This window comes from Alosa sapidissima, chromosome 15 (assembly GCF_018492685.1).
Source record: "Alosa sapidissima isolate fAloSap1 chromosome 15, fAloSap1.pri, whole genome shotgun sequence".
NCBI classification, from domain to species: Eukaryota; Metazoa; Chordata; class Actinopteri; order Clupeiformes; family Clupeidae; genus Alosa; species Alosa sapidissima.
Window position 1 is genome coordinate 10,117,453 of NC_055971.1, and position 23,203 is coordinate 10,140,655.

The following is a 23,203-nucleotide window of genomic DNA, read 5'->3' on the forward strand; positions in this document are numbered from 1 at the left end:
GCATGTAACAACCACAGTATTACCGTCTGAACCCCAAAGCCCTGTGTACAATGCTGTTTATACACTTAATCTAAGTTTTGTCTGCTGGCTGGTGTATTTTGCGTCCCTCTATAAATGGTCTTGTCATTGGCTTTTTTTACATGTCTCCATTTAGCTTTTCATAATAATTTAACATTATATCTTCATAAGAATGCTCAGGAAATTGTCAGGACAAGAAATTATACAGAAAACCACATAAAGTATATTTATTTCCAGAATGCCATGTAAAGTCCCCAAGTGCATACAGTATATATTATTTTCTATTCAACAAATATCACAGAAAATAAAGCTATCACACCTTTATGACTAAACAAAATGTATATCAAAACAAGCATCTGATTTGTCTATTTTGTACTTCGACCATAGAAGCTATGTAAAAATATTTCTGACATGGAACAAGACATATATATATATATGTATATACTGTATAAATACAACACATTCACATGAAAAGAGTCTCTTGGTCTGTATGTCTACTGTATGCTGTCTTTTGTATTCACTAATGGGTGGAAAGTCCACTAGTAGCCTAAAGAATGAGGTCTATTGGCTATAAAACCACTGAAAGGAAAATAAAGATGTAAGGGGGGGGGGGGGGGGGGATGCTGTTACACCAAGATGCCTGCGGAAAATCTGCTTTTTAACTGCGTTTGAAAAAGACCATGACGCAGTTATCTTGTTAGGATAGCTTGTCACGCTAGCTCTTTAGTATCAGTCAATACTGATCATGACTCTACAAAACTGACAATGCCACACAAGATGGCAGTATTCTGCCACAGAGCTTCAGCTGATGAATGACATTATTCACCGCAAAGGCATTCCAATGCATTATGCCTGAGGATAGTTGTGTGTGAGTGTGCATGTCTGTGTGAGTCTGCATGCTTGTGCTAGGGTTTCAATGACTATGTGTTGTGTTTGAGTGTGTGTGCTGAGGCGTATGTCACAAATACCCACTCAACACTGACACTTTTTTCCAAATACAGAAGATCCTCTACTATTGTACAAAACAAGAGCAGGATACTGGAATGACCACATGGGTTCATATTCTACTGAACTACACAGCAGCGTTTATTTTGCTTTCTTTGGAAGGCGCTTTGACCATGCCATTTATAAAGACATTTATTGTTGGTTTCGGTTAATTTCAGTTAATGCTGGTTCTTATTAGGGCATGTGTAAAGCCTGTACACAACAGGGAGTCGTTCCACAGGGAGAGATCCCATCAGATCCATGAGATCAAGCAAGGAAAGACAACCGCCAGAAATAGTCAAGAGTGCAGAGGATAAGGTGAATGACATCTTAAATCTCTCATGTACAGCCACTGCTAAGAACAGAAATAAACATATTCCTGCTTTAACCAATTATTCAAAAGTCCTCTATCTCAATGTCTATGTGACATCCTGGGATTTTTTTTGTTTTGTTTTGTTTCTGGAAATAATGAAAACTGTGTTTGAGATTTCAATGTACAGCTTGGCAAAGTATCATATCAGGGATTTTTCTGTAGGTGCAATAGGGTTATGCCAGTACATTATATGTATGTATGTGTGTGTGTGTGTGTGTGTGTTTGTGTGTGTGTGTGTGTGAGAGAGAGAGAGATTGAGAGAAAGTGTGTGCGTGTGTGTGTGAGAGAGAGAGAGAGAGAGTGTGTGTGTGTGTGTGTTGTCGTCAGTGTGTACATGGAGGGCTGAGGTGGCATATGAGGTTGGGTGTGGGTGTGTTGGGGGAAGTTATTCTGAGTAAGGCGTGATTGCGCTGATGAAATCATGCCCTCCACAGATGGCGCTGGTGCTGCAGACTGTGGAGGGGTGAGAGGTTAGAGTGGGGGGCGTTGATCGGGGGGTCGAGGCCATTGCATCGTTACGAATCCTCCAGTATGCTGCTTCCTACTATGTCTGTCCGTCTGTCCCTCTGTCCTCTGGACGGAGAGCGCGAGGCCTAGGCCCCCCCATTGTAGGAGTAATCTGCCTTGTTGTGCATCACAAGCTGGTTGTCCACGAAGTAGAAGCTGTCGGACTGCGTCTCGTAGGGGTGGAGGATCATCTGTTGCACTGAGGGAGAGAATGCATGGGAGAAAGCAGAAAATAAAAGATGTTGGCCTCAGTGACACCGAGCGCACTGTAGCTGATGGATATAACGGGTATAGTGGCGTGTTATATCAGTCTCAGCGATTTATATTTGTTTGAAACAGACAAAATGAAGAATTTCATTTCTCTCTGTGCAAGAAAAGTACATTTGTGAATGAAGCCAGTGCATCAGTGGCCCAATGTAATTGTGTTCAGTTGCTCCCTGTTTCTCAGCTGGGTAATTTTCTGTGGTTGTGCTGGTCTTTCTGACAGAACGCCTGCATGAAATAGCTGCGAATGTTTACAGGGGAGTGAGGAGGATAACCCACTCTACACCATCACAAATATATTACTTACAAGGCCATAGACACGCTTTGTATGCAGGAAAATAAACAAATCATGAAACAAAACACAATGGCTCACTTCTCTATCTGCAGTTATAAAGCAAGGGAATGTGTCATATACTGTATGAACCATACATCAGATTAAAAATGAAATAATCTCAATAAACTCAAAAACAATATAGGAAGTCCTCCACGTGTTCAATGACTCTGAGAATACATACTGATGTCATCAGAGAGGGGCGGGAGCTCATAGATGTGCTCGCAGGTGTTCTTGCTGCTGGGGATGCAGAAGCCAAACTCAAAGTCGAAGCTCTTCAGGAGCTGGCCACGGAAGTAGTGCCTCTCGATCATCCGGAAGTTGTTAATGGGAATTTCACCGACAGTGAACTCCACACTATGGGGTAACAGTGAATGACAGAGCACTCAGTTATTATTAGCATGTACTCACTTCAATATATCAATATATAAAAGTCAATATAAAAAAATACATATTGACTCAACTTAACCTAATCAAGTAATCTTGTTGTTCTGACTGAGTTAGGTTATGTCAATATGTTGTGTCAAATTTATGTGCAATAAACTTGACACCTCTGTTATGAATTGACTTATAGGAATATATCTTATATGAATTGAGATTTTGGCTCTTTTCTGTATGTAGATGAGGTGTAAGGGGCTGGTCACAGATTGGTTGTGTCAGTGTCATATGATGTACGTCTGGGCAGCTGACAACTGAATCATACATCAAGAGTCTGTCATTGGCCATTCCCATTCTGGCTCGCTCTCTAAGAATAACACAAGTACCCCCTCACATCCATCTGTTCATTTGAAGTACTGCAGGCAATTAGAATATCAGAATGGCCAAGCAGCATCTCCGTAAAATTACTCTGCAATGTGCATTTCATGCATTTGTGTGTGTGTGTGTGTGTGTGTGTGTGTGTGTGTGCGTGTGTGTGTGTCTGTGCACGCCTGTGTCTGTCGTGTGTGTGTATGTGTGTGTGTGTGTCTGTGAAAATGAGTAATAAGCAGGTGGTGGCAGAACAGAAAAAAATAAACAAGAGGATGTTCAGAATCACCAATCCACTCCCCTTACACACACAGTGATACACAGAGCAAAATATTCCTCTCGAAACAAATTTGTCAGGAGACTAAAGATAACCCAACACTGCTGACGGCAGGTGCATATTCATAGAGTATTCTTTCAGTTGCAGTTACATAACAGCCTTCTCAGTGCTGTGTTTGTGCTAAATGTGTTTATTCAACCACTGTGATGTGTTTATTTACCAGTCTTTTGTCTGTCTGTCTTTTACATGACCTCAGCTGCAAACCACTTTACCCTCAGAGACAATAAAGGTACATTGACTTGGACTTTTTTGTGATCACCTGCTTTCCTACTTCTTTTATCCTTCTTCCTTGTTTGCTTTCACCACCCTTGCACTTCTCATCATTCTATTTCATTCTACTACAGGCAGATGCACAAGGTCATAAACTTGACTCTACATGCTGAGATAACTTAACTCAAATGTACTGTTTTGTGTTGAGTCCTTTTCTACAGTGTTGGTTCTACTAAAGGTTTATTCTTGATGACAGAGGTTAAAATATAAACGCCACCCGATCTCAGAGAAATGCTTTAAGACACTCCTCAATCATCAGCATCCTCTGTTAATGATGTCCTCCTCTATTTGAGTGATCAAAGCTGAACTGCAAAATGGCCTCTTACATGTATCCACTAACACAATAACTCTGCCATAGATTCCACATCAAATCAAAATGCATCAATCCCACGCTGGGAGTGTGTCTGTATGGCATGCTGCCTGTGGCCTGTATGTATGTGTGTGTGTGTGTGTGTGTGTGTGTGTGTGTGTATTGTTGCTGTCTTTGCACTTACGTGGCTCCAACCTGCCGTAGCCTCAGGAAGGCAGGCGTGAACTGGTAGCGAACAAAGCGTCCAGCGTTGGGGTCCAGGTCCCTCTTGTCCCTGGCGCTCTCTGTGTGTGACACAAAGGCCAACAGCATGGATGCCCCACCACGCTTTTGAAGTGCTCTTAGTCCCCCCCCCCCCCCCCCCCCCCCAAACACACACACACACATCTAAATGGTAATCATGGCATTATAAAATCCACCGAGGCTGAACTGGGGCATTCTAACACCAACAGTCTTTCAGGTCGATATGTGAGGGGGGATGAGGGTATGAAGAGGTCGTCAAAATGGGAAAGGAGAAAAGAAGCCTGGCGCTCACCTGGGACAGGAGGTTTTGTTATCTCAAAGAGAACCATGCCGGTCTCCATGTCTCGGATCTTGAATCGTGTGAAGTCAATGCTGTGTACATTATTTTCTGGTCCACATAGATAATCTGAAACAGCAACAAAAAAAATGCAACAGCACTGAGTTATTGATGCAGTTCCTTCCATGTCAAATCAGATAGTGTTGGCCTCCTCCTGGGCCAACCCTAGAGACAGTGGATGGCTCTGTTCAGCTATGAGGACAAGATATTAAATGAAACTGTTTTGTTTCAGCACATAAAGCTCATAGAACATATGAGTGTAACCGCAAGGGACCTCAGATTTTAACACAGTTCTCAGGCTGGCAAAGTCTTTCATGCTTTAAGGAACATATTTTAGAGCTTGAGAAAATACTGAGCAGAAAATGCAGAATCATTGTTTTTGCTCAGCAAAATTCCCCACACATTTACAACCACAACCAGTTACGTGCAGATAGGAGTATATACAGTATATATATATCCAAAAGTGCAATACGCTAGACGCTAGTGCAAATGAGGTGAGATGAAAAGATGTTGCCTGGTATGGAATAATGCACTGTTAAGAGCTGGACTAATGGCTATTAATGATATAGCAAAATAATTGCATGTACCGGTAGGCTATGGAGTGACAATGTTCAGGATGCCATGCCTATTTCAATTTTACCTCATTATAGGAAATTACCAATTTAATTTTATTTGAATATCTAGATCCCCCCCAAATCTAGCACCTTCTGACTATAATAGGAAAGGTCACAGTTACAACATGTCTTTGGATGCAAAGGACTGCTTCTCAAATAAATAGTGAATAACACTTCCCATAAAATTAACACTTCTTGTGACTTCATCAGCTTTCCTCACAAGCCATGGTAAATAAATGTCACCAAAGCATGGTTTTCCTAACTGAGGGAAATGGCTGGACAGTGCATAGTGAACATTTTGGCACGCAGTTGTAGTGAAGGGGAGTGGTCAGTGGTGAGCGAGGCCCTCTTCCCCCGGGGTGGACAGCTGGCTTCCTGTCCCTGGCTGTCCTATCAGTGGCGGGCAGTCGGGCAGCGTGTGAAACGCTGGCTGCCCGCACCACTCTCTTCCCCTCTCCTCCGTGTGGTTGGATTACCCCTAAGAGGCTTACATTGTTTCATCGTCACATGGTACAGATTGGGAGATGCTAAGGGGATTTGAAGAAACTCCAGGGTTTTGACATGTCCCTCTCTCACTGTGCTATCTGCTCATATCATACTGATGGCGATCTACCTGCAGACCCTGATGATGACGACGATGACGATGATGATCAGCCCATTGTGGGCCCTCAGTGCTGTCGAACAAAAGCTGATTTTGCTGTGTTAAAAGCTGGATCTGCTGAGATTACAAAAAACCTGCCCACAAAAAAGCCCCTCTCTTCCTTCAGGTTAACGAACAGATGGGCTCAACTGGCTCTAGCCAATCACTCTGTATTTTTAGCCTTCCTGCTGCCTATTCCTGCCATGTGGAGAAGGCTAGTCACAGGACACATATCTGCTAACGTCTGTGGGCTTTCAGATGGCTCTCTTGTGTGATGAATTAATGAAATTGCTCTTTTTTTGTTGAAGGGCAAGACTGTGGTGTTTCTTGAAGGCATTGGGGCTCAGGCATTTTCTGAGTTTCAAGCTGTTTTTATTGATATTAAAATCAGAAACATTTTCATTTTTAGAACTGCGGTTATTGAAGTCACATTCTTAATGGCCATTCTATTAAGTTCATTGCCAATCCCTGATGTGCTTTCAAACCCCCTTTACCTAGAAATGACAGACTTAAATTGTTCACATTCTTGTTGTAGTGATCTCCTTTTTTGACTACATTCTTATATCTTTTAAGTAGGCTATTGTTTTGTTTATGGGTAACTTTCTCCTTTTTTTGGAAACTCGTTACCTCACTTCCTCACAGCAGATGTCTTTTGGCAGTCAGCTCTCAAAAGCTTTAGAGGACAACAAAATGGCCATTAGATAACACTATGCATGTACAGTAATCTCTCTCTCTCTCTCTCTCTCTCTCTCTCTGTCTCTCTCATACACACACACACACACACACACACACACACACAGCCAACATAATGTGTGTGTATTTTCAGGGGCAGGAAGGTAAGTATGGAGGAGTGAGACAGCAAGAAGACAACCCATCACATGCTTGCTAGAATGCCAATGAAGAGATTTATGAATGTAAGTAGCTCTCCTGCTTAAACACCAACAAACAATTGTTCTTGTGTTGAGCTTGAAACACTGTCAAAGCATTCCGCACACCACAGCATAAAGTAATCAGCATTTTTACAGTTTACTCTAAAATGACCTACAAATAATTTCCGGAATATTTATGGAGAATCAATAAGTTAAAGTGAGAGTGCAACACCAACTGTAATTCACCAGAGGCTCCTTAGTAACAAACAAACACACAGTGACAAATACAAGAAAAGGCTGCAGAATTCACTTAAAAAAACTGGTGGTGAATATAGATATGCATTTCCAAACCACTGCTTATTGGTCAGCCAAGATCCAAGGGTGCTTGTTTAACTGCCACTACCCATGCCTTGGTCATGATCGGCCCTGACACTTGAAGTCCTACTTCAGCGCCAAACATCATTCTCGTGCTTAGGGCGCTTGGCACTCATGCAGTGAGTCTGTCAATGAGTCTCAGCAACCTTTTCACAGTGAGCATAATAACTAACTGGCTTGGCATCCCAACTCTGATGTGGTATCAGGCCTAAATAAGAATGTGTTTCATGATATAAAAAATAATGAATGAAACAGATATAAAACAAAATACAAAAGATGTCTAACATGAGAGTGAACTAAAATCAAGAAAGTACCAGCAGCAAATTTCAGCTTCCTAAGTAAAAGCTTTATTACTGCAATAGTCAAGTCAAGTTTATTTATATAGCGCATTTCATACACAGAGGTCATTCAATGTGCTTTACATAAACAAAACCAAACAATAATAACAAATAAAAGCATAGAAGGGCAATATAGTCAAAGAATAGTTAAAAGGTAAAGATCATAATAAAAAGAAAACAGTGGTGAATAGTGGTGATCCTTATTGTCCACTGTGATAAAAGATAACCCATCCGTTTATTCAGGATGAAGGCATGTCAATACATTTTAAAGCCTGACATCTGAAGTTACATAATTTAATGCTCTTACAGTGACAGTCCCTTGATTCTCCGTAATCAGCCAACCATTGGCGAGCCCAAGCCCTGACTAATGATGACATTCTCCTTGGGCTGATTTGGAGAAACCCTGTGGTGCTGGAGTGGCTGAGGAGTGGAGCTGTTTCTGGCAAGAGGACCTATGAGCACCAGGCTTTAACATCACACAAGAAATCTAGATTCTCCTTAACCCCTCACATGAATCACGCCAGAAAATATGATCAAATAGGCTATTGGCTACAGCTGCAGCAGCTGATGATAACAGTCTCCATTGTGTGGATGGAGTGGGGGAATAACAGACATTATGGACACAATTCAAAAGGTAGACAAATGGAATCTGAAATGGTTTCTACTAGGTGGTGTCTCAAAAACCACCAAACCTATCTGCTCAACAACTAATGGGAACAGGCTAACCAATTGATTCAGGGAAACCTCAAATGTTAAGGTTTAAGATCTGAGTACAGTGTGGTTTGCATGAACAATAACACTGAAACAGTCTTCCTCTTTCAAACCGGCAAATATCTTCTTTTTTTTAATATAATTTCTGCCTCTATGAGCAAGAGATGATTCATCAGAGGTAATGAGCTCAAAGTAGAGATCTAAACAACCAGATCCTAGTTTGCTTTTTATATGGTGGCGACATTTTAAATATCAAAGGCCATTTCCATGGATTATTCCTGTGAAACCTTACTGCAAAAAGCTTAAATTATCATGTCTCTGAGTGTCCATACAGATGTTTTTGTATCTCACCCTAACACCAGCCACTTGCCCTATTGTGTACTGGTTGAAGTGGGCCTGCATATTAGAGGTAGTTGACAGCTCTGAGTGTTATCGTTGATCTGGCTCATATTCATAACCTGAGTGCTGCCACACTTCACTTCCTCTAATACTGTCACCTAGCAACGTGCTTTCTGATGTCAAGACGGAATATCTGCCTGCTTTCCCTCACCACCTGCCCTATTGAGGTAAACAAATAAAATAGTCTAATAACACAGCTCCATTTTTGACATCTTGAATAATACAGAGAGGATTTTATGGTAAACTAAAAGAAATACTAAGAGCAAAGTAATCATTATTCAATTGAATCAACTTAATGAAGCAAAACACGCTGAAAGACATTTCTGCTCTCTAGACGTCTGGTTGTGAAGACACAGCAGAACAATTGAACCCTGCCATCGACACAGGGGATCCATCTGGTGACAAAATGAACTGAGAGTGGCCTTAATCAAGAGCAGAAGCCATTTATAGACTATAATCCAGGTGATTAGTCAGGAGTTAGAGCCTCAGCCATAGGCTTTCTTTAGACATAGAGATAGCTCAGTGAACAGGCAACCACCATAAACCTCAAACACACACACACACACACTGTATATATAGTACACATTAGATACCTTGTAAGTAGCTACAAGTATGGCAATGTTCATGGGCATATGCAGCGGGGAGAGTTGATGTTTAGTTGTTTTGTTGCAAATACAAACTCTCTGATGGCTGATTGCATCTACTGAAATCACTGAGTCTCTTGATGTTGCTGTGCATAAAAGACAGCTTTGCCGGAGGAGGCAAGAGAAGAAGAATGCATTTCCCGTCTGTCAGGGAGGAGATGCCGTTTCAGACCTCTGCTTCTCTTTTCACAAACCTCGACAAAAAGCGCTCCGATGAGTCAGCTGGTGGTTAGAGGCAGCGTGCGTCTGCAGCAGACCGAGACCTAACTAAATCCACCGCTAGCGCTGTGGTCTGTGGCCTCTGTTGTACTGCTCCTGTCATGAGAAAGGTCACACTATGTCTTCCATCGGACAAGGGTGTGCGACTGACAAAATGACACTAAACAGCAGGGCCTTCATGTAAAAGTGTGCTACACTGGTGTTACTATATAGAGCAATGCATCTGTGGCTTCATAGCTAAGCATTAGACACTTGATTTGGCCAAGCTTCTGTTAAAGTCAAGCAGCTTGTTGCTCAGCCGAGCTATTTGGGTTATGAAACAACCCCACCTTGAAGAGACTTCCTTTTGCTTCAGAGAATTGGCACACACAATATTTCAGTTCTCACATGCTCACAATGACGCAGGCCACCTTTTCTGAAACATGTGGCGAGTGAATTCATCCTCATATCTTTTTAGCAGAGGAATAGTTTCCAATCTGGAGTACTTGTGGGGTCTGACAGAGTGAGCTTAGAGAGGACTAGATTTTAGACAATTTGACACCATCAGATTCAATCTTAAAACTCCCAGATGGTTAAATAACCGATAGTATCTTCAAAGGGAAAATGTCACTTGTATAAAGGAAAACATTAATGGGAATAAATCGCCCGTAGGCCTACTGGCTGGGGGTGGAAGGAAGATGAGGTTACAGCCATTTATTCTCACTCAGTCATTCAACCAAAGGCACAGCAGCCCAGTCCAGTAAAGAAACAGAGAAAGGGCGAATCGAGTGAAACAAGTTGGATGTTTTCAGGGCATGGCAGGGCGGAGCCAAGACAAAGCCCTCCTTCCCCCGGGCCCGACGACTGGCATTTCAGTGGGCTGCCCGAGCACGAGTGTTATCTCCCTGACAGGCGGCCTGTAGCAAAACAATTCACCACTCCACTGGCTTCTCTGGGCAGCATCACCCAGGGAAAGGCAAAGGGTCATTCAAGTGGGTTTACATTCACACTATTTGAGGCACTAGCGATGTGTATACAGAAGGATAATGAAAATTAAATTAATACAAATGTACCACTGTTCTATTGCACTAATAATGTTTACAAAACACGCTATAGATAGTGTCTACAATGTAAAAGTAGTAGAAGTGAATGATGTCAGCCAAATATGGCATCCTTACTAACAAGGATATCACAGAAATATTTAAATGAATTCAGCTGAGTAACCTTGCTAAACACTCTGAATCCTGAAGTAGGGCGGGACTAACAGTATTCTTTCATTTTACACAGTGTCCAATGGTCCAAGAGGCATTTCCTTGGGATATGCTATCAACCAGGCCAGTGAGCAGAGCCGCCTTCTCTTTTCAAATTAGCAGCCAGTGCAGCGTGATCTCTTAATACCATGTATGAAACAAATGGTTTAAACGTTTAACGTCTTTCATCACTAAGTCACACAGGATGTGCACGGTGAGCTCTGGCTCTGGTCCTAGTGGTCGGGCCTCACTAGAGTTCAGTTGAGATGATGATCACTGCACTGTGAATTAAAAACGTCATCTCCCTGAGGTCTAATAGCGGTTGAGTGTTAAACGTTGACAAAAGTCTCTGTGGAGTAAATGAGGAAACCAGCATGAATGTACTGGCATGAATGCACAGTCCTATGCACTGTTTACGTGCAAATATCTTTGCACCTCCGATGTATACATTTATCAGATTATTGGTGAATGGTTAAAGGCATTTTTTATTAACATGTAACTAGGCTTATTTTGGGGAAAAGACGAGGTCCTTTCACATTATTTGCTAGAACAAATGATTCTACACAACATCATCAAATATCTGTGTTCGGTTCCGTAACAGAGAAAATTGGTAATTTGCTCCAGGTGCTGCCCTTCAACACACACCCAGAGTGCTACTGCCCTTGAAGTGGAGGTGTGTGTGTGTGTGTGTGTGTGTGTGTGTGTGTGTTGTGTGTATGTGTGTGGTGTGTGTGTGTGTGTGTGTGTGTGTGTGTGTGTGTGTGTGTGTGTGTGTGTGTGTGTGTGTGTGCATGCATGTATGTGTGTGGTGGTGTGTGTGTGCATGCATGTGTGTATGTGTGTGGTGGTGTGTGTATGTGTGTGGTGGTGTGTGTTTGGGGAACTCAGGTCAGTTCTCATTACAAGAGGCCATTTGAGGCCAAGACTTGACTGACTGAAATGAATTAAGCATTTTGAAAGTTCTATAGCTGAGACAGGATGTGGCTACAGACATCAGCTATCATCCGATTTAATAAATATCAGCATTAGTCCAGGACAATTGAAATCTCTCCTCTCCAGTAACTGTTCTGTGGGAGTTATGTAATCACTAACACATAGTTGAGAAGAAATATTACCCACAAACGGACCCCTAGCTCCCTGTGTCTAAACTTAATTAGATTTTTAAATGTGTTTGCATGATTTAATTCCTTTGAATAGTGAAGGTATTCATTTTCATGAGGGAGTGAAATTGAGAGCAATGAAACAGAACATATTCAAAATGTACTGGAATTCAAACTACTGTCATTTTACAATGATATGGGCCTGTATGATGTTATGTTTCTAATGTTTGTATACATATAACATATATATTCCAAATTCAATCATCATATGCATAATTTTTAGAGCTGAATAGTCTTGGCTATACAACATGTATGCCGCATATGTAATATATTTCAAGTACATCACTGTATCTACCAATCTCAAATCCTGTCTCTGTCTGTCTACTTGACATGCCTCTTCAATCTGCACACAGTATACAGGTAGGCTTCAGCCCAGCCTTTCAGGTGTCAGGAATGCCAAGTTGTCATACAAGCGAGAGAGCTTTGTGGTTTCACAAAATTCTGTCCTGTAGTCCTCTGACATACAATAGTTATGGAAGAGTGAAACCAAATCAAATTGAGCACAAATGCCAGGATATGGAGGGGGGGTGTTGCATTGTTTTTTTTTTTTTTTTGTGTGTGTGTGTGTGTGTGTGTGTGTGTGTGTGTGTGTTTTTAGATGACGGCATTCCTTTACTTTACTTCCTTTGAGTTCTGTTCCAGCAATAAACAAAAGGAACAGAGAAAAAATACATACATGAGATGTTATGACTGCTGGTTGATTCCATGTCAAATTATATAAGATACGTGAGAGAGCAACTGCTGAATTAATGCCATTATTCAGGTTAAGCCATTACAAATGGCCATACAGCCATATCACTGTTCATTCTTCTTCAGCGAGACTCTTTATGCATGGCCAATTAAACATGGTCAGTGGAATCTCTTTGCCCTTGGTTTCACTTGGAAGCCCAATCACATTTTTTTTTTTTTGCAGGGCCATTGAATTAGGCAGCTAATGCAAACATTGAGCATTGGGTATTGTATATGCTCTATGACCATAATCAGACAGGCACATATGCAAAGGAAGATGTCATATAAGTTAATGAATTGACAGTGAGGTATTAGGCTATAGTATCTTTGAATATGCTTGTGAATCTCCTCAAATGTTAGATGAACCGACGATGGGAATGACAGTGTGTTAAGTTCCTCACTTAAAGAGGCCTTAATACATTGTAAGTTGCACAAAATAGCCTACCTGTTACCCAACCATGTCTGGGCAACTTGACAGACAGACACTCTCTCTCTCTCTCTCACACACACACACACACAGCGCACAAACTAATTTCCCAACTTTAAAAAGGTCACACTAAATGTTCAATCTACTGCCAGGTGATATAAAACATGTAATTACATATGAATGTCAATGTACTATGATCTAGACGAATAGTTAAAAGGTCAGACAACCATCTGCATAAGGCTATAGTGTTTTTAGTCCTTCACTAATCCCCATCTCCATCACTATCAATACTGTTCAGTTCCTCATGGGTTGTGTTGATGTTCGTGGTTGTCTTATGACAACAAAAGGCACGAAACATTAGACATAAATTCGCCTATAGCCACAAGGATGTGTTAACACTTCACTGGCATGACATACCAGAGGTAAAGCACTTTTGGTTTGCAGGTTTGCAGGTCGTTAAACTATTAGAAATGAACCAAAGCTGAGCGCGCGCCTTCAATGATGACATTTTACAGGCAGGCGTCACTTACTCGTTGTGATATTCTGTAATCCCAATACATCCTCCGGGGTTATGACACTATTTTTAACCAATTCCTCCTCTGTTGTAACCGGGACCCCCGCGTCTGTTGCGTTGCACCCTGTCTTCACTTTCATTGCCGCTTGCGACTCGGAGTCCGGTTCCGACGGACTGTTGGCGATGGTAATGTTGCTGTCGATACCTCCACTCCCGCTCCAACTATGACCGTTTAACGAAACACTGGCGCTTGACGCGTCCTGGCTATTACATACAGCCTCTCTGCTGGTACAAGAATAGCTCATTCTCTGCACCTCCTCCCCCTCTCAGGCTGCTAAGGATACCGAGTCTACCCCCTCCCACGAAGGATCAGCCGTTGCTTCACACAGTATTTAATTTAAATCCTCCCGTCCTTTAAACCTCCGGCTACTCGTTGGCGCATCTGCTCGTCTCTAGTGCTGTTGGCGGTGTCGAGATGAGCACTGGCAGCGGTATTGTGGTGGAAGGAAGGAAGCAGGCGTTGGTGTTCCACTGTGTAGAGGATGGACCAAAATTGACATTTCTGGCTACTTTTTTCTCAGACTGAGAACTATTATGTTCCCATGATAGTGAGGTTAATTGAATGTTGCCATTAATAGGATAACTGCAGATATAATGGCAGAACCAATGGAAAGGACTTCTATAATTTTAAACCATATAGGCTACTGATGAAGACCTTGGAGAAAAAATAAATATTTTCGCGGGGTATCTACAGAAATTGAAACATCCAACTTGTAGACAACAAATATACTGTAAACAGTGGGAACAGTATGTGACCTTTTCATTTTTAAGGTTTGAAATCTTTATTATCATTTAGGAAAGTTGCTTTCCAGATGCCAGCATCCCTGAGAAAGATACAGTGTAACATGACCGCAGGATCAGCCAGTCACAGGGGAGTGTAAAGTCTGTCCACGGAAAACACGCACTCCACCATCCGGCGACCCCTCCACTGAAAGTGTCATTTACAGATATCCCCAGCTGCAGACATATGAGATCATTACGAGTTTGCGAGCTCTACACGAACCTGGTGGAGCCCATCCGATGAGTGCAAACTTCTCATGGTAATTTCTCATTTAGGGGTTTCTAAAGTGGCAAATGTGACCTTGGGGTAAATCTGGGCCACATCTGAAAACAGGGCGGCAGAACAGTGCCCTCTTTTGGGTGATTGTGCTCACTACAGTGATCTGTCAGGGCGGTGAGGCCTGCTTTGAGAAGATTTACATTGGCTCGAAAATGGGCCAAAACCCTTATGACATAAATGCATGGAAAAGCCTTTCACTTAATTGATATAATCAAACAAATTAGAATATAGTTAAGAAATGTAAAAGAGAAAAAAGGTGTATAAAAGTTTAAAGAAAAGGGGGTGCTGTAATATGAACAAAGTCATAAACAAAACTAAAGATCTACTGTTCTTGGTTAAAAGAGTTGTAATATGGTGGGAAATATCAAATCTGTGTCCAATAATATAAGTATAGGGTTGCAATAAAGAACATTTTCATTTTCATTCCATCACTATTACCAGTATTTTCTAAGTCTTCCAGTATTTGTCAGTTACTACCACCATACTGCTATGGCAGTGTTTTGACTGATTCCCAAAATCCCTTTAATATAGAACTGGTGAAAGTGATAGAGGGCACTTTTAGAAAAAAAAAGTAACAGCTCCCAGATGATTGGAACTCTTGAGAAGACTGGAGGTCTTCCTGAGGGGGGGGAGGGGGTCACCTCCTACAGGGCCTTGTCCCTCTGTCCAGTTGCGTGCAACCACTGTCCCTCCTATGGGTTCATCTCGAAACAGCCGCGGCGGTGTGTCTGCATGTCCCTCACTCTGCGTATCGACTGAATCTGGGGGTGGTGTGCGCCCCACTCATTCCAGTGCTTGAAGGGTCCACACTCAAACACGTACTGGTAGCCACGATAACCAGGGTACTGGTATCCAACCCACCTGCACAAAGATCAATCAGAACAGCTGACTGGGTTAAAAAGGGTCTTTTGTCATGCAATGCTGATTATGACAATGATAATAAAACAAGGGGGGAGGGCTTACGTTCCACCGAGGACCTGGATGCTGGCAACTCTATCCTGGAAGCCGTAAGACCACAGGCTGGGGATGTCCTCATCACAGACCTCCATTTTGCGTCCCTCAAAGTTCATGCACTCAAACAGGCAGATCTTATGATCCTGAGTGTCCTGCAATGAGAAGAATATCAGTAACAGTGTTACTGACTAGGAAATCGACCCTTTTGGATAATGTTTAGATACTGTCAATCTAAAATATATTTTCTTGCGATTATTCATGTTTAATATTACCAGATGGTATTTTGATCATCCTTCAAGATAGATGGCCATTGCGCTGTACTCACCATGCGGACGGGTCTGATGGACATGAGGCGATCACACCTGTAGCTGTTGGACCAGGTGTCCCAGCGGGGATACTCCCCTTTCTCCAGCATGAACATCTCACCAGTCAGGTTCTGCTGCTCATAGCCCACCCAACTGCAAGAGACAAGGCCCCATCAAAATACAGCCTCTTCCCCATACAATGATAAAGAAATCTAACTGGTCACTTACTAAAACAAAAAAAAGTACATTTTTACATAGTATATTGCTCTTGATAACTCTACAATGCCAATTCCTCTCAGTGCAGCTGATGTAATGAATGGTACCAGGGGGAATCCTGACATTGGTCAGTGATCCAATGTGTCCTATATAAAATAGAATATTCACTGCGGTTCTCTGGGATGATACTGGTAAAGACTTACGGGCCACACTCCACTCTGATGGAGCCGATTCTGTCGAAGCCTTTCTCACACAGGTTACGGTTCTCGTTAGTCAGCTCCATCCTGCGGCCTTGGAAATTCTCAAACTCGTAGAGGTAAATCTGTGAATGGAGATACCAACGTCACAACTGGCATTCTTCTACAGTTTCCTGTTCTCTCATTGCCCAACGGTTTCTTCATTCAAAGTGCACTAGTGATCCAGATATGAGAGTAATAATAATCAATGCTGTGCAATATTATAAGTGTGGTGTGGTTGTGTGTGTGCGTGTGTAAGTGTGTGTATGTGTGTATGTGTACATGTCTGTACAGTATATGCCTGTTTGTGGGGACACAGTTGACCTACTTTGTGGGAGCGGAACCCCATGGCAGAGTGGCTCCCGATGCTTCCCTGGACAGCGGAGTGAGACATGGCTGAAGCTGTAGCCAAATAGAGAGAAGGGAACCGTGAGAGAGAGCAAAGTTACAGAGAGAAAAATAATAGTAATACAGCTAACTCTCATTTACTCATATCACTTCAAAAGTATTTAACCTGGACTCTTTTTGGGATTTTTTCAGGTTCAAAATATCATTTTTGTCTTTTGTACTAAAAACGTGGACCTAGAAATAGGGCCCAGGTTGAAAAATCCAGAAGTTTCCTTTTGACTCTACTGTGATGAAAACTGCATTTGAAAGCCCATGAATGACCGATTTATTTGCAGCATTGGGAGAGTGTGGCCTGAAAACTGACATAATGTCCATTAGAATTCAAACAGTAAGTGAAGGGTGACCATCATGTAAAATTTACAATCACTTAACATATCAGTGAATTACGCCTATCTTGCAGTTCAATCGAATATTTAAAATGCAAACATCAATATGACTACAGAAAAATGAGGATGGTAGTAGGCTACTGCTATCGACTGCTTCTCCATCACTATGCACCTTCCTACACAGAAAACAAATTACTCTCTCTTAGCCTCTCCTGGACTGTTGTTTAGTTCTGTACATAATTCAGAACATCAGCCAAATATCAGTCCAAATCATGCTGAAAATAGCACCATAACAGCTTTACAGCGACCATTGCAAACAACAAGATGGCCTGTCAGTCATGGCAGGTCCTATTTGCAAGTTGCTGTGGACCACAAACATCACAGTATCTCTCCACAGTAACTCTCGCCACTGGTCCCAGTTTAAAATGTGGTGACATTTCATTCCTCCTCAGGTTTCCCCCCTGAGCAGTGACAACTTCATATCCAGTCAAAGTTTAGCAAGGGAGGCGTTCCTTTTTGGCGGTCCCTGGCTCCCCTGGCAACCTCACGATCCGATTCCCCCGCCCTCTCCCTCGCGTGAAAAAAGCCCCCCGAGCACAAGTCTCACCGAACACGCTGTAGTCAGGTACAGAGGACTGGAATGTAAGAGGAGGACTGGAGGCAGAGGAGGGCGAGGCCCAAGTGAAGTGCGCACCCTAGGCCAGCGCGGGGGTTATATATATACATATATATCCTGAGGCTTTTGCCTGCGGCCCTGGCTCCCCCCCCAGCGCCATTGGATGGGAGGGTTGTGCTGTTGAGGGGAGGGGAGGGGAGAAGGGAGGGAGGGAGGGGGGCGTGGTGAGTGGGGCTCATCCCCACAGCACTGCTGACTCGGCGCACTGCTTTGTTCCCAGGCCTCCACTGTGCATGTATCACTATCAGCAGTAAAGCTCTGTTTGTTCTCTCACTCTCTCTCTCTCTCTTTCTCTTCCTCTCATTCCATCCCTTTTCTTCATCCCTGTCTTCCTGTCTTCCATCCCTTTCTTCTTCTTTATTTTCTATGTCCATCCATTCTGTCCCTGCCCCACCCCACTTCTCTGCCACTCTTTCTCTCTATCTCTTTCCCTGTCCCCCTCTATATCCCCCTCTTTGTCCCTCTTTCTGTCCATCTCTCTATCCCTCTCTCTGTCCCCTTCTCTGTCCCTCTCTCTTCCCAATTTGTGGCTGGGTGGGCGATTTGCTGACCTCAGGAGGTTCCTCACCATCCCCTCTTTTGTGCAGGAAATATCACTGTTATTGTTTTGCGCGCTGCCAGTATTGTATCCACCGCCCAGCCAGCGCACCACTGGGTTTTGTTCCCTCTGCCCGGCCTCAATCACATAGCCTAATAGTCGCTCCGAAGGGCCAGTGTCCAGTGCGCCAGAGCATGACAATTTGGCCCTCTTCTGAGCTTCTGAACTGATTATTTTGCTATTTTGCTCATTTCTTACCCTGCTGTCTAAGTCAGGAGTAAGCAAGTGTGGTGAGGGACATGTTCACCTGCTCGTGGACTGGTGGGAAAGTATATGTGTATCACAGTATGGGATATTAATAATAATTTGCCAGTGTGTGGTTAGTTAGCTGCACCCAAAGACTTATTATCACCCATTAACAAGAATGATTAGTATTCATAGTAGGCATATTTCATAGCCCATACTGGCCCTGAGTCTTGAATAGGTGTCCCTCTGGGCCCACCCCTCACATCGCCTCATTCAGCCTGACTCACAATGGCCTTGTCTCAGGGCATGAATAGGATGCTTTGCATAGCGTGAAAAGGAGTGGGCCGAGCATGGATGGCGACCGGGCGTGCATGTACGTGTGTATGAGCGTATGAGCGCATGCATGTGTGTGTGGGCGGGCCGGCCACACGTGTAAGAATGGGAGAGAGACAGACAGAGAGGGGTCAGTTGAGGTGGATGTCACAGGGTGATTGCAAGGTTTTGGTGAGAGGGGGCTTGCATGTGCTTCGACTACTCGCTCAAGGCTAGCTTGTTGGCATGATTTGAATGAGGCTCCATTATTAGCTTGGACAAACATTAGAACAGGTCAACCGCTTAGTAGGATACTCTCTCTGTTGAATATGCTGGCTGCTTTTAACCATAAACTGCATCTGCCCCATGCTGTGATGAAAACAAGTCTGACACAACACACCACCATCCTTTTCCTCTTCTCATCATTACATGCCATTTCTACCCTCCTACTCAAGCATGTATGGTGGCAGTCGTCATGGGATCCAGACTTATGCCACCCTGGCAATGGGCACCGTGCCCTCCACTCTCAGTGCCACACGGCTGCTCGCTTTGTGCAGGGGGACTAAAGCCAGCGGCTCAGCCTGAAACAATGCCGCTGGTCGCAATGTGCTGACTCCTGCCGGGCCTGTGGTGCTGGACACCATTCAGCCAGGCCATGTATAAATAGACCCATGTCCCGGGGGTCAAGAGACCGTTGTGTGGAGCCCCCCGAATGCACACAGCTATTTTTGGGTAGGTCAGGTAAGCCCTCCACCTCAGTTGTTTTTAGCCATTGCTGACATTTTCCATTTAGCATTTTGCTGACGCATAGAAATCTTTGGGGACCGAAGCGTGATAAACAATACACGGGAGGCTTCTTTTGCTCCTCCTCCTCCTCCTCAACAAAACACAACTCTCACTCTAAACATCTCACTGCATCCTCACAGACAATAGCTCTGTCTTAGTTTTGGACTGATGTCCACAGCTCATGTATCTATATACCTTTTGCTTACAATGACATACTTTGAAAATAACATTTGTATATCAAATTATATCTAAATTAAATCAAATTTGGCATGCACTTAAAGATCTGATTTGAGTGAGCAGTTTAGTTTGTTCATAGTTGCAATTGCAATTGTAGCATTTTTGTCATAATCATTATGTGATGGTTTGTGCTTTTTGAAGTAGCATACATATAAACACGTGCACAGTTTATGCTTTATCATATTTCTATATTCATGCATCTCGTGTTTTTGCATGTCTGTATGTGTACGTATATTGATGTGTCTGATGTGCAGGTCAATCAACACTGAGAAATCGGACAGCATGGCTCAAACTAATCCCATGCCAATGGGACCATGGAAGGTGAGTCAGCATTTGTGCATTTATCGACACAGACAAAACAGGAACCACGCACACTAACAACATGACCTTGGCAAGAGGATTTCCTTGCATTTTCCTTGCATCAGTCTGCATGCCATCACATACAACTACCCTGACGTCAACAAGTGTTGAGTTTTCTTTGCATGTTTGTATGCTCTGTCACACATGATCACTCCATATGCACCTAATGTATGTGTGCCCATGTGTTCAGATCACAGTATATGACCAGGAGAACTTCCAAGGAAAGCGCATGGAGTTCACCGCGTCCTGCCAGAACATTATGGAGTGTGGCTATGACAACATCCGCTCTCTGAAGGTGGAGTGTGGAGCGTGAGTCAGAAGGTTTCTCTATACTACTTTTGCACAAGCACACTATTCCCAGCCAGAAACATTACGGTTAGCATATTGCAATAATTAAACACATACACTGTTTTATACCCTAATTCGTAATGGACTGTACACTCTTAAAACCAATGTGTTGAAAACAACACAACTTGCGTTATTTTTAACACATCTCTGTGGCCAGATAGGGACAACACAGTTTGTGCTGTTTCCTTTTTTTATTTGTTACACAATATGTGTTGAAAATAACACAACTTGCATTGAAAACAACACAACTTGCGTTGTTTTTTAACACATCGCTGTGTCCAGAATGGGACAACACATTCATTTTAAGAGTGTAAAAGTACATTGGTTGAATACAGCATACTGCAACAATTAAACACATAAACTGTTTTATACCCTAATTAGCAACTGACTGTAGAAGTACATTTAGTCAAAAGAGAGTAGACCACAGTGTAAGATATGGTGAGGAAGAAACATCTGTTAGAACAGGACACATAATGTCCTACTTGTGTACCTGTTGCTTGAAAAAGCCACCTCACACAGGAGGTTACTGTACATTCAAGTTGAATATAAAAAAATAATTGAAATAATTCTCCTCAGTGTTTTGTACATATTCTGGTATATCTGCATCTGTCTGTATCTGTAGCTGGGCGGGCTATGAGCATTCCAGTTTCTGTGGGCAACAGTTTGTCTTGGAAAGGGGTGACTATCCTCGCTGGGAATCCTGGAGTGGAAGCAATGCCTACCACATTGAGAGGCTGATGTCCTTCCGCCCAATCTGCTCTGCTGTGAGTTTGTCCCCTTTTGACGATTTGATACTAAAGGGAAAAAAGAGCCAAGATAAACCAAGGAGCTTCTGTTTTTAATGAGTTTTTTTATATACAACAACAAGCCCGGCTAATTCTGTGTAGCCTACCACAGAGAGGTTTCTTGTCTGAAACAGAACTATCTGCCAAAGCATCTCTTGTCTCTCTATCACCTGAGCAGAACCACAAAGAGTCCAAGATCGTTGTCTTTGAAGGAGAGAACTTCATCGGCCGCCAGTGGGAGATGAACGATGACTACCCCTCTCTTCAGGCTATGGGCTGGCCCAATAATGAGATCGGATCCATGCAGATCCAGGGTGGAGCGTAAGTAGGCCTATGCATCTTCTGTTCTGTGTCCTCAGAAAAATATTTGTAAAAAAAAAAAAACACTGAAAGTGGGTCACATATCTTTACCTACTAATATATTTTTTTAAGGGAAATTTGCATTAAAATACCAAATGAGAATTTCCACTGAATGTGCATTCATGATTGTGACTGAAGGCTTGTTCATACTGGCCTTCAAATCAGGTGTATTTGGCCAAGCAGTACTGACAAGGAATTAGGTTCAGATCAATGATTTAACTACCAGGCCTGACAATATATAGACAACATACAATATATAGTTGTGTCAGGCGTGTTATTCATATGACCTTGCTACTGGCTCATTCATTCTGCTCATTTTCCCCTTCCTCAGCTGGGTCTGCTACCAGTACCCTGGATACCGTGGTTACCAGTACATCATGGAGTGTGATCGCCATGGCGGCGAGTACAAACACTACAGAGAGTGGGGCTCCCACGCTCAGACTTTCCAGATCCAGTCTCTGCGCAGGATCCAGCAGTGAGAGGGATAGCCGTCTTCATCTTCTCTCCTCCTCCTCCTCTCCCCCTGTGCTTTTTCTGCCTCTTACACCCTAGCATTCCAATCCCAGCTTGTTAGAACTCAAAGATCACAGGCTGACGACCTGGTGCTATCCAACTTGAGTTTACAGCACTTTTATTTCCACCATGCAAGAGAAAAGCAGCCCAGCAGAAATGATCTGTGTCGGGCTTGTGATGCAACTCAGTCTTTGCTCCTTAACGCCGTCACTGTGCAAGATGTGCAAAAGTGATCAATAAACAGTATGAGCATGTAAACCACTCCACTGTGTACGTGTCTGTGTATGCGCGCACGTGTGTGTGTGTGTGTGTGTGTGTGTGTGTGTGTGTGTGTGTGTGTGTGTGTCAGTGCATTTGTAAGAGTGTGTGCATGTTTGCATGAATGTGCATATTGAGTTTCTGAGAAGTGATAATGCTGGTCAAAACCACAACTTCCCTTGTTATATGCACACAGTCCATTTCAGTATTTTGAAAGACTTGGCAGATGCTGCTGTATCAAACACCACCAAATTGCCACATTGCTGGCAGGCACACGTGTGTTAACCATTTACACACTGCCTCTTGCAGGACAGAACAGATATTGCAGCCATGAGTGAAGAGACATGAGTAGTGACAAGTTTATAAACTGAATTGTCAGTAGGCTGTATGTGTGTGGTGGGAGGCGTGTGTGTGTAGGGGTGGGGTGTGTGTATGGGGGTTGGGGGGTTAGAGTGAAGAAACCCACTGGAATCCCTTGATGAATGTCCAACTGTAGCCTATGTCTGCGAATTTAGCACATCTGCAGGAGAGGGGGACAAAATGGAGTAAACCTACTCATACACACAAGGCTTTGCAAATAGCAACCATGAGTATCATGACTGTAGACAGTAAAATTACAGTCTCTAAGGC

At 43.0% G+C, this 23,203-nt stretch overlaps 3 protein-coding genes across 3 annotated transcripts; 1 reads left to right on the forward strand and 2 right to left on the reverse strand.

Moving 5' to 3' along the window:
• Positions 1-1,477: 1,477 nt before the first annotated feature.
• On the reverse strand, positions 1,478-14,064 carry unc119a (unc-119 homolog a (C. elegans)). The gene is made up of 5 exons (XM_042064461.1): positions 13,606-14,064; positions 4,677-4,790; positions 4,326-4,425; positions 2,662-2,834; positions 1,478-2,081 (listed from the first exon to the last, which is right to left on the reverse strand). The coding sequence occupies exons 1-5, from the start codon at positions 13,892-13,894 to the stop codon at positions 1,969-1,971; spliced, it is 789 nt and encodes a 262-aa protein (XP_041920395.1). The 5' UTR covers positions 13,895-14,064; the 3' UTR covers positions 1,478-1,968.
• A 371-nt stretch (positions 14,065-14,435) lies between these two features.
• crybb1l3 (crystallin, beta B1, like 3) lies at positions 14,436-17,835 on the reverse strand. The gene is made up of 6 exons (XM_042063643.1): positions 17,762-17,835; positions 16,749-16,822; positions 16,388-16,506; positions 15,989-16,121; positions 15,673-15,815; positions 14,436-15,570 (listed from the first exon to the last, which is right to left on the reverse strand). The coding sequence occupies exons 2-6, from the start codon at positions 16,812-16,814 to the stop codon at positions 15,402-15,404; spliced, it is 630 nt and encodes a 209-aa protein (XP_041919577.1). The 5' UTR covers positions 16,815-16,822; positions 17,762-17,835; the 3' UTR covers positions 14,436-15,401.
• Positions 17,836-19,632: 1,797 nt separating this feature from the next.
• cryba1a (crystallin, beta A1a) lies at positions 19,633-22,544 on the forward strand. The gene is made up of 6 exons (XM_042063644.1): positions 19,633-19,667; positions 20,204-20,270; positions 20,500-20,618; positions 21,280-21,421; positions 21,621-21,763; positions 22,134-22,544. Exons 2-6 carry the CDS (start codon positions 20,232-20,234, stop codon positions 22,279-22,281), a joined length of 591 nt encoding a protein of 196 aa, XP_041919578.1. The 5' UTR covers positions 19,633-19,667; positions 20,204-20,231; the 3' UTR covers positions 22,282-22,544.
• The last annotated feature ends 659 nt before the right edge of the window (positions 22,545-23,203 follow it).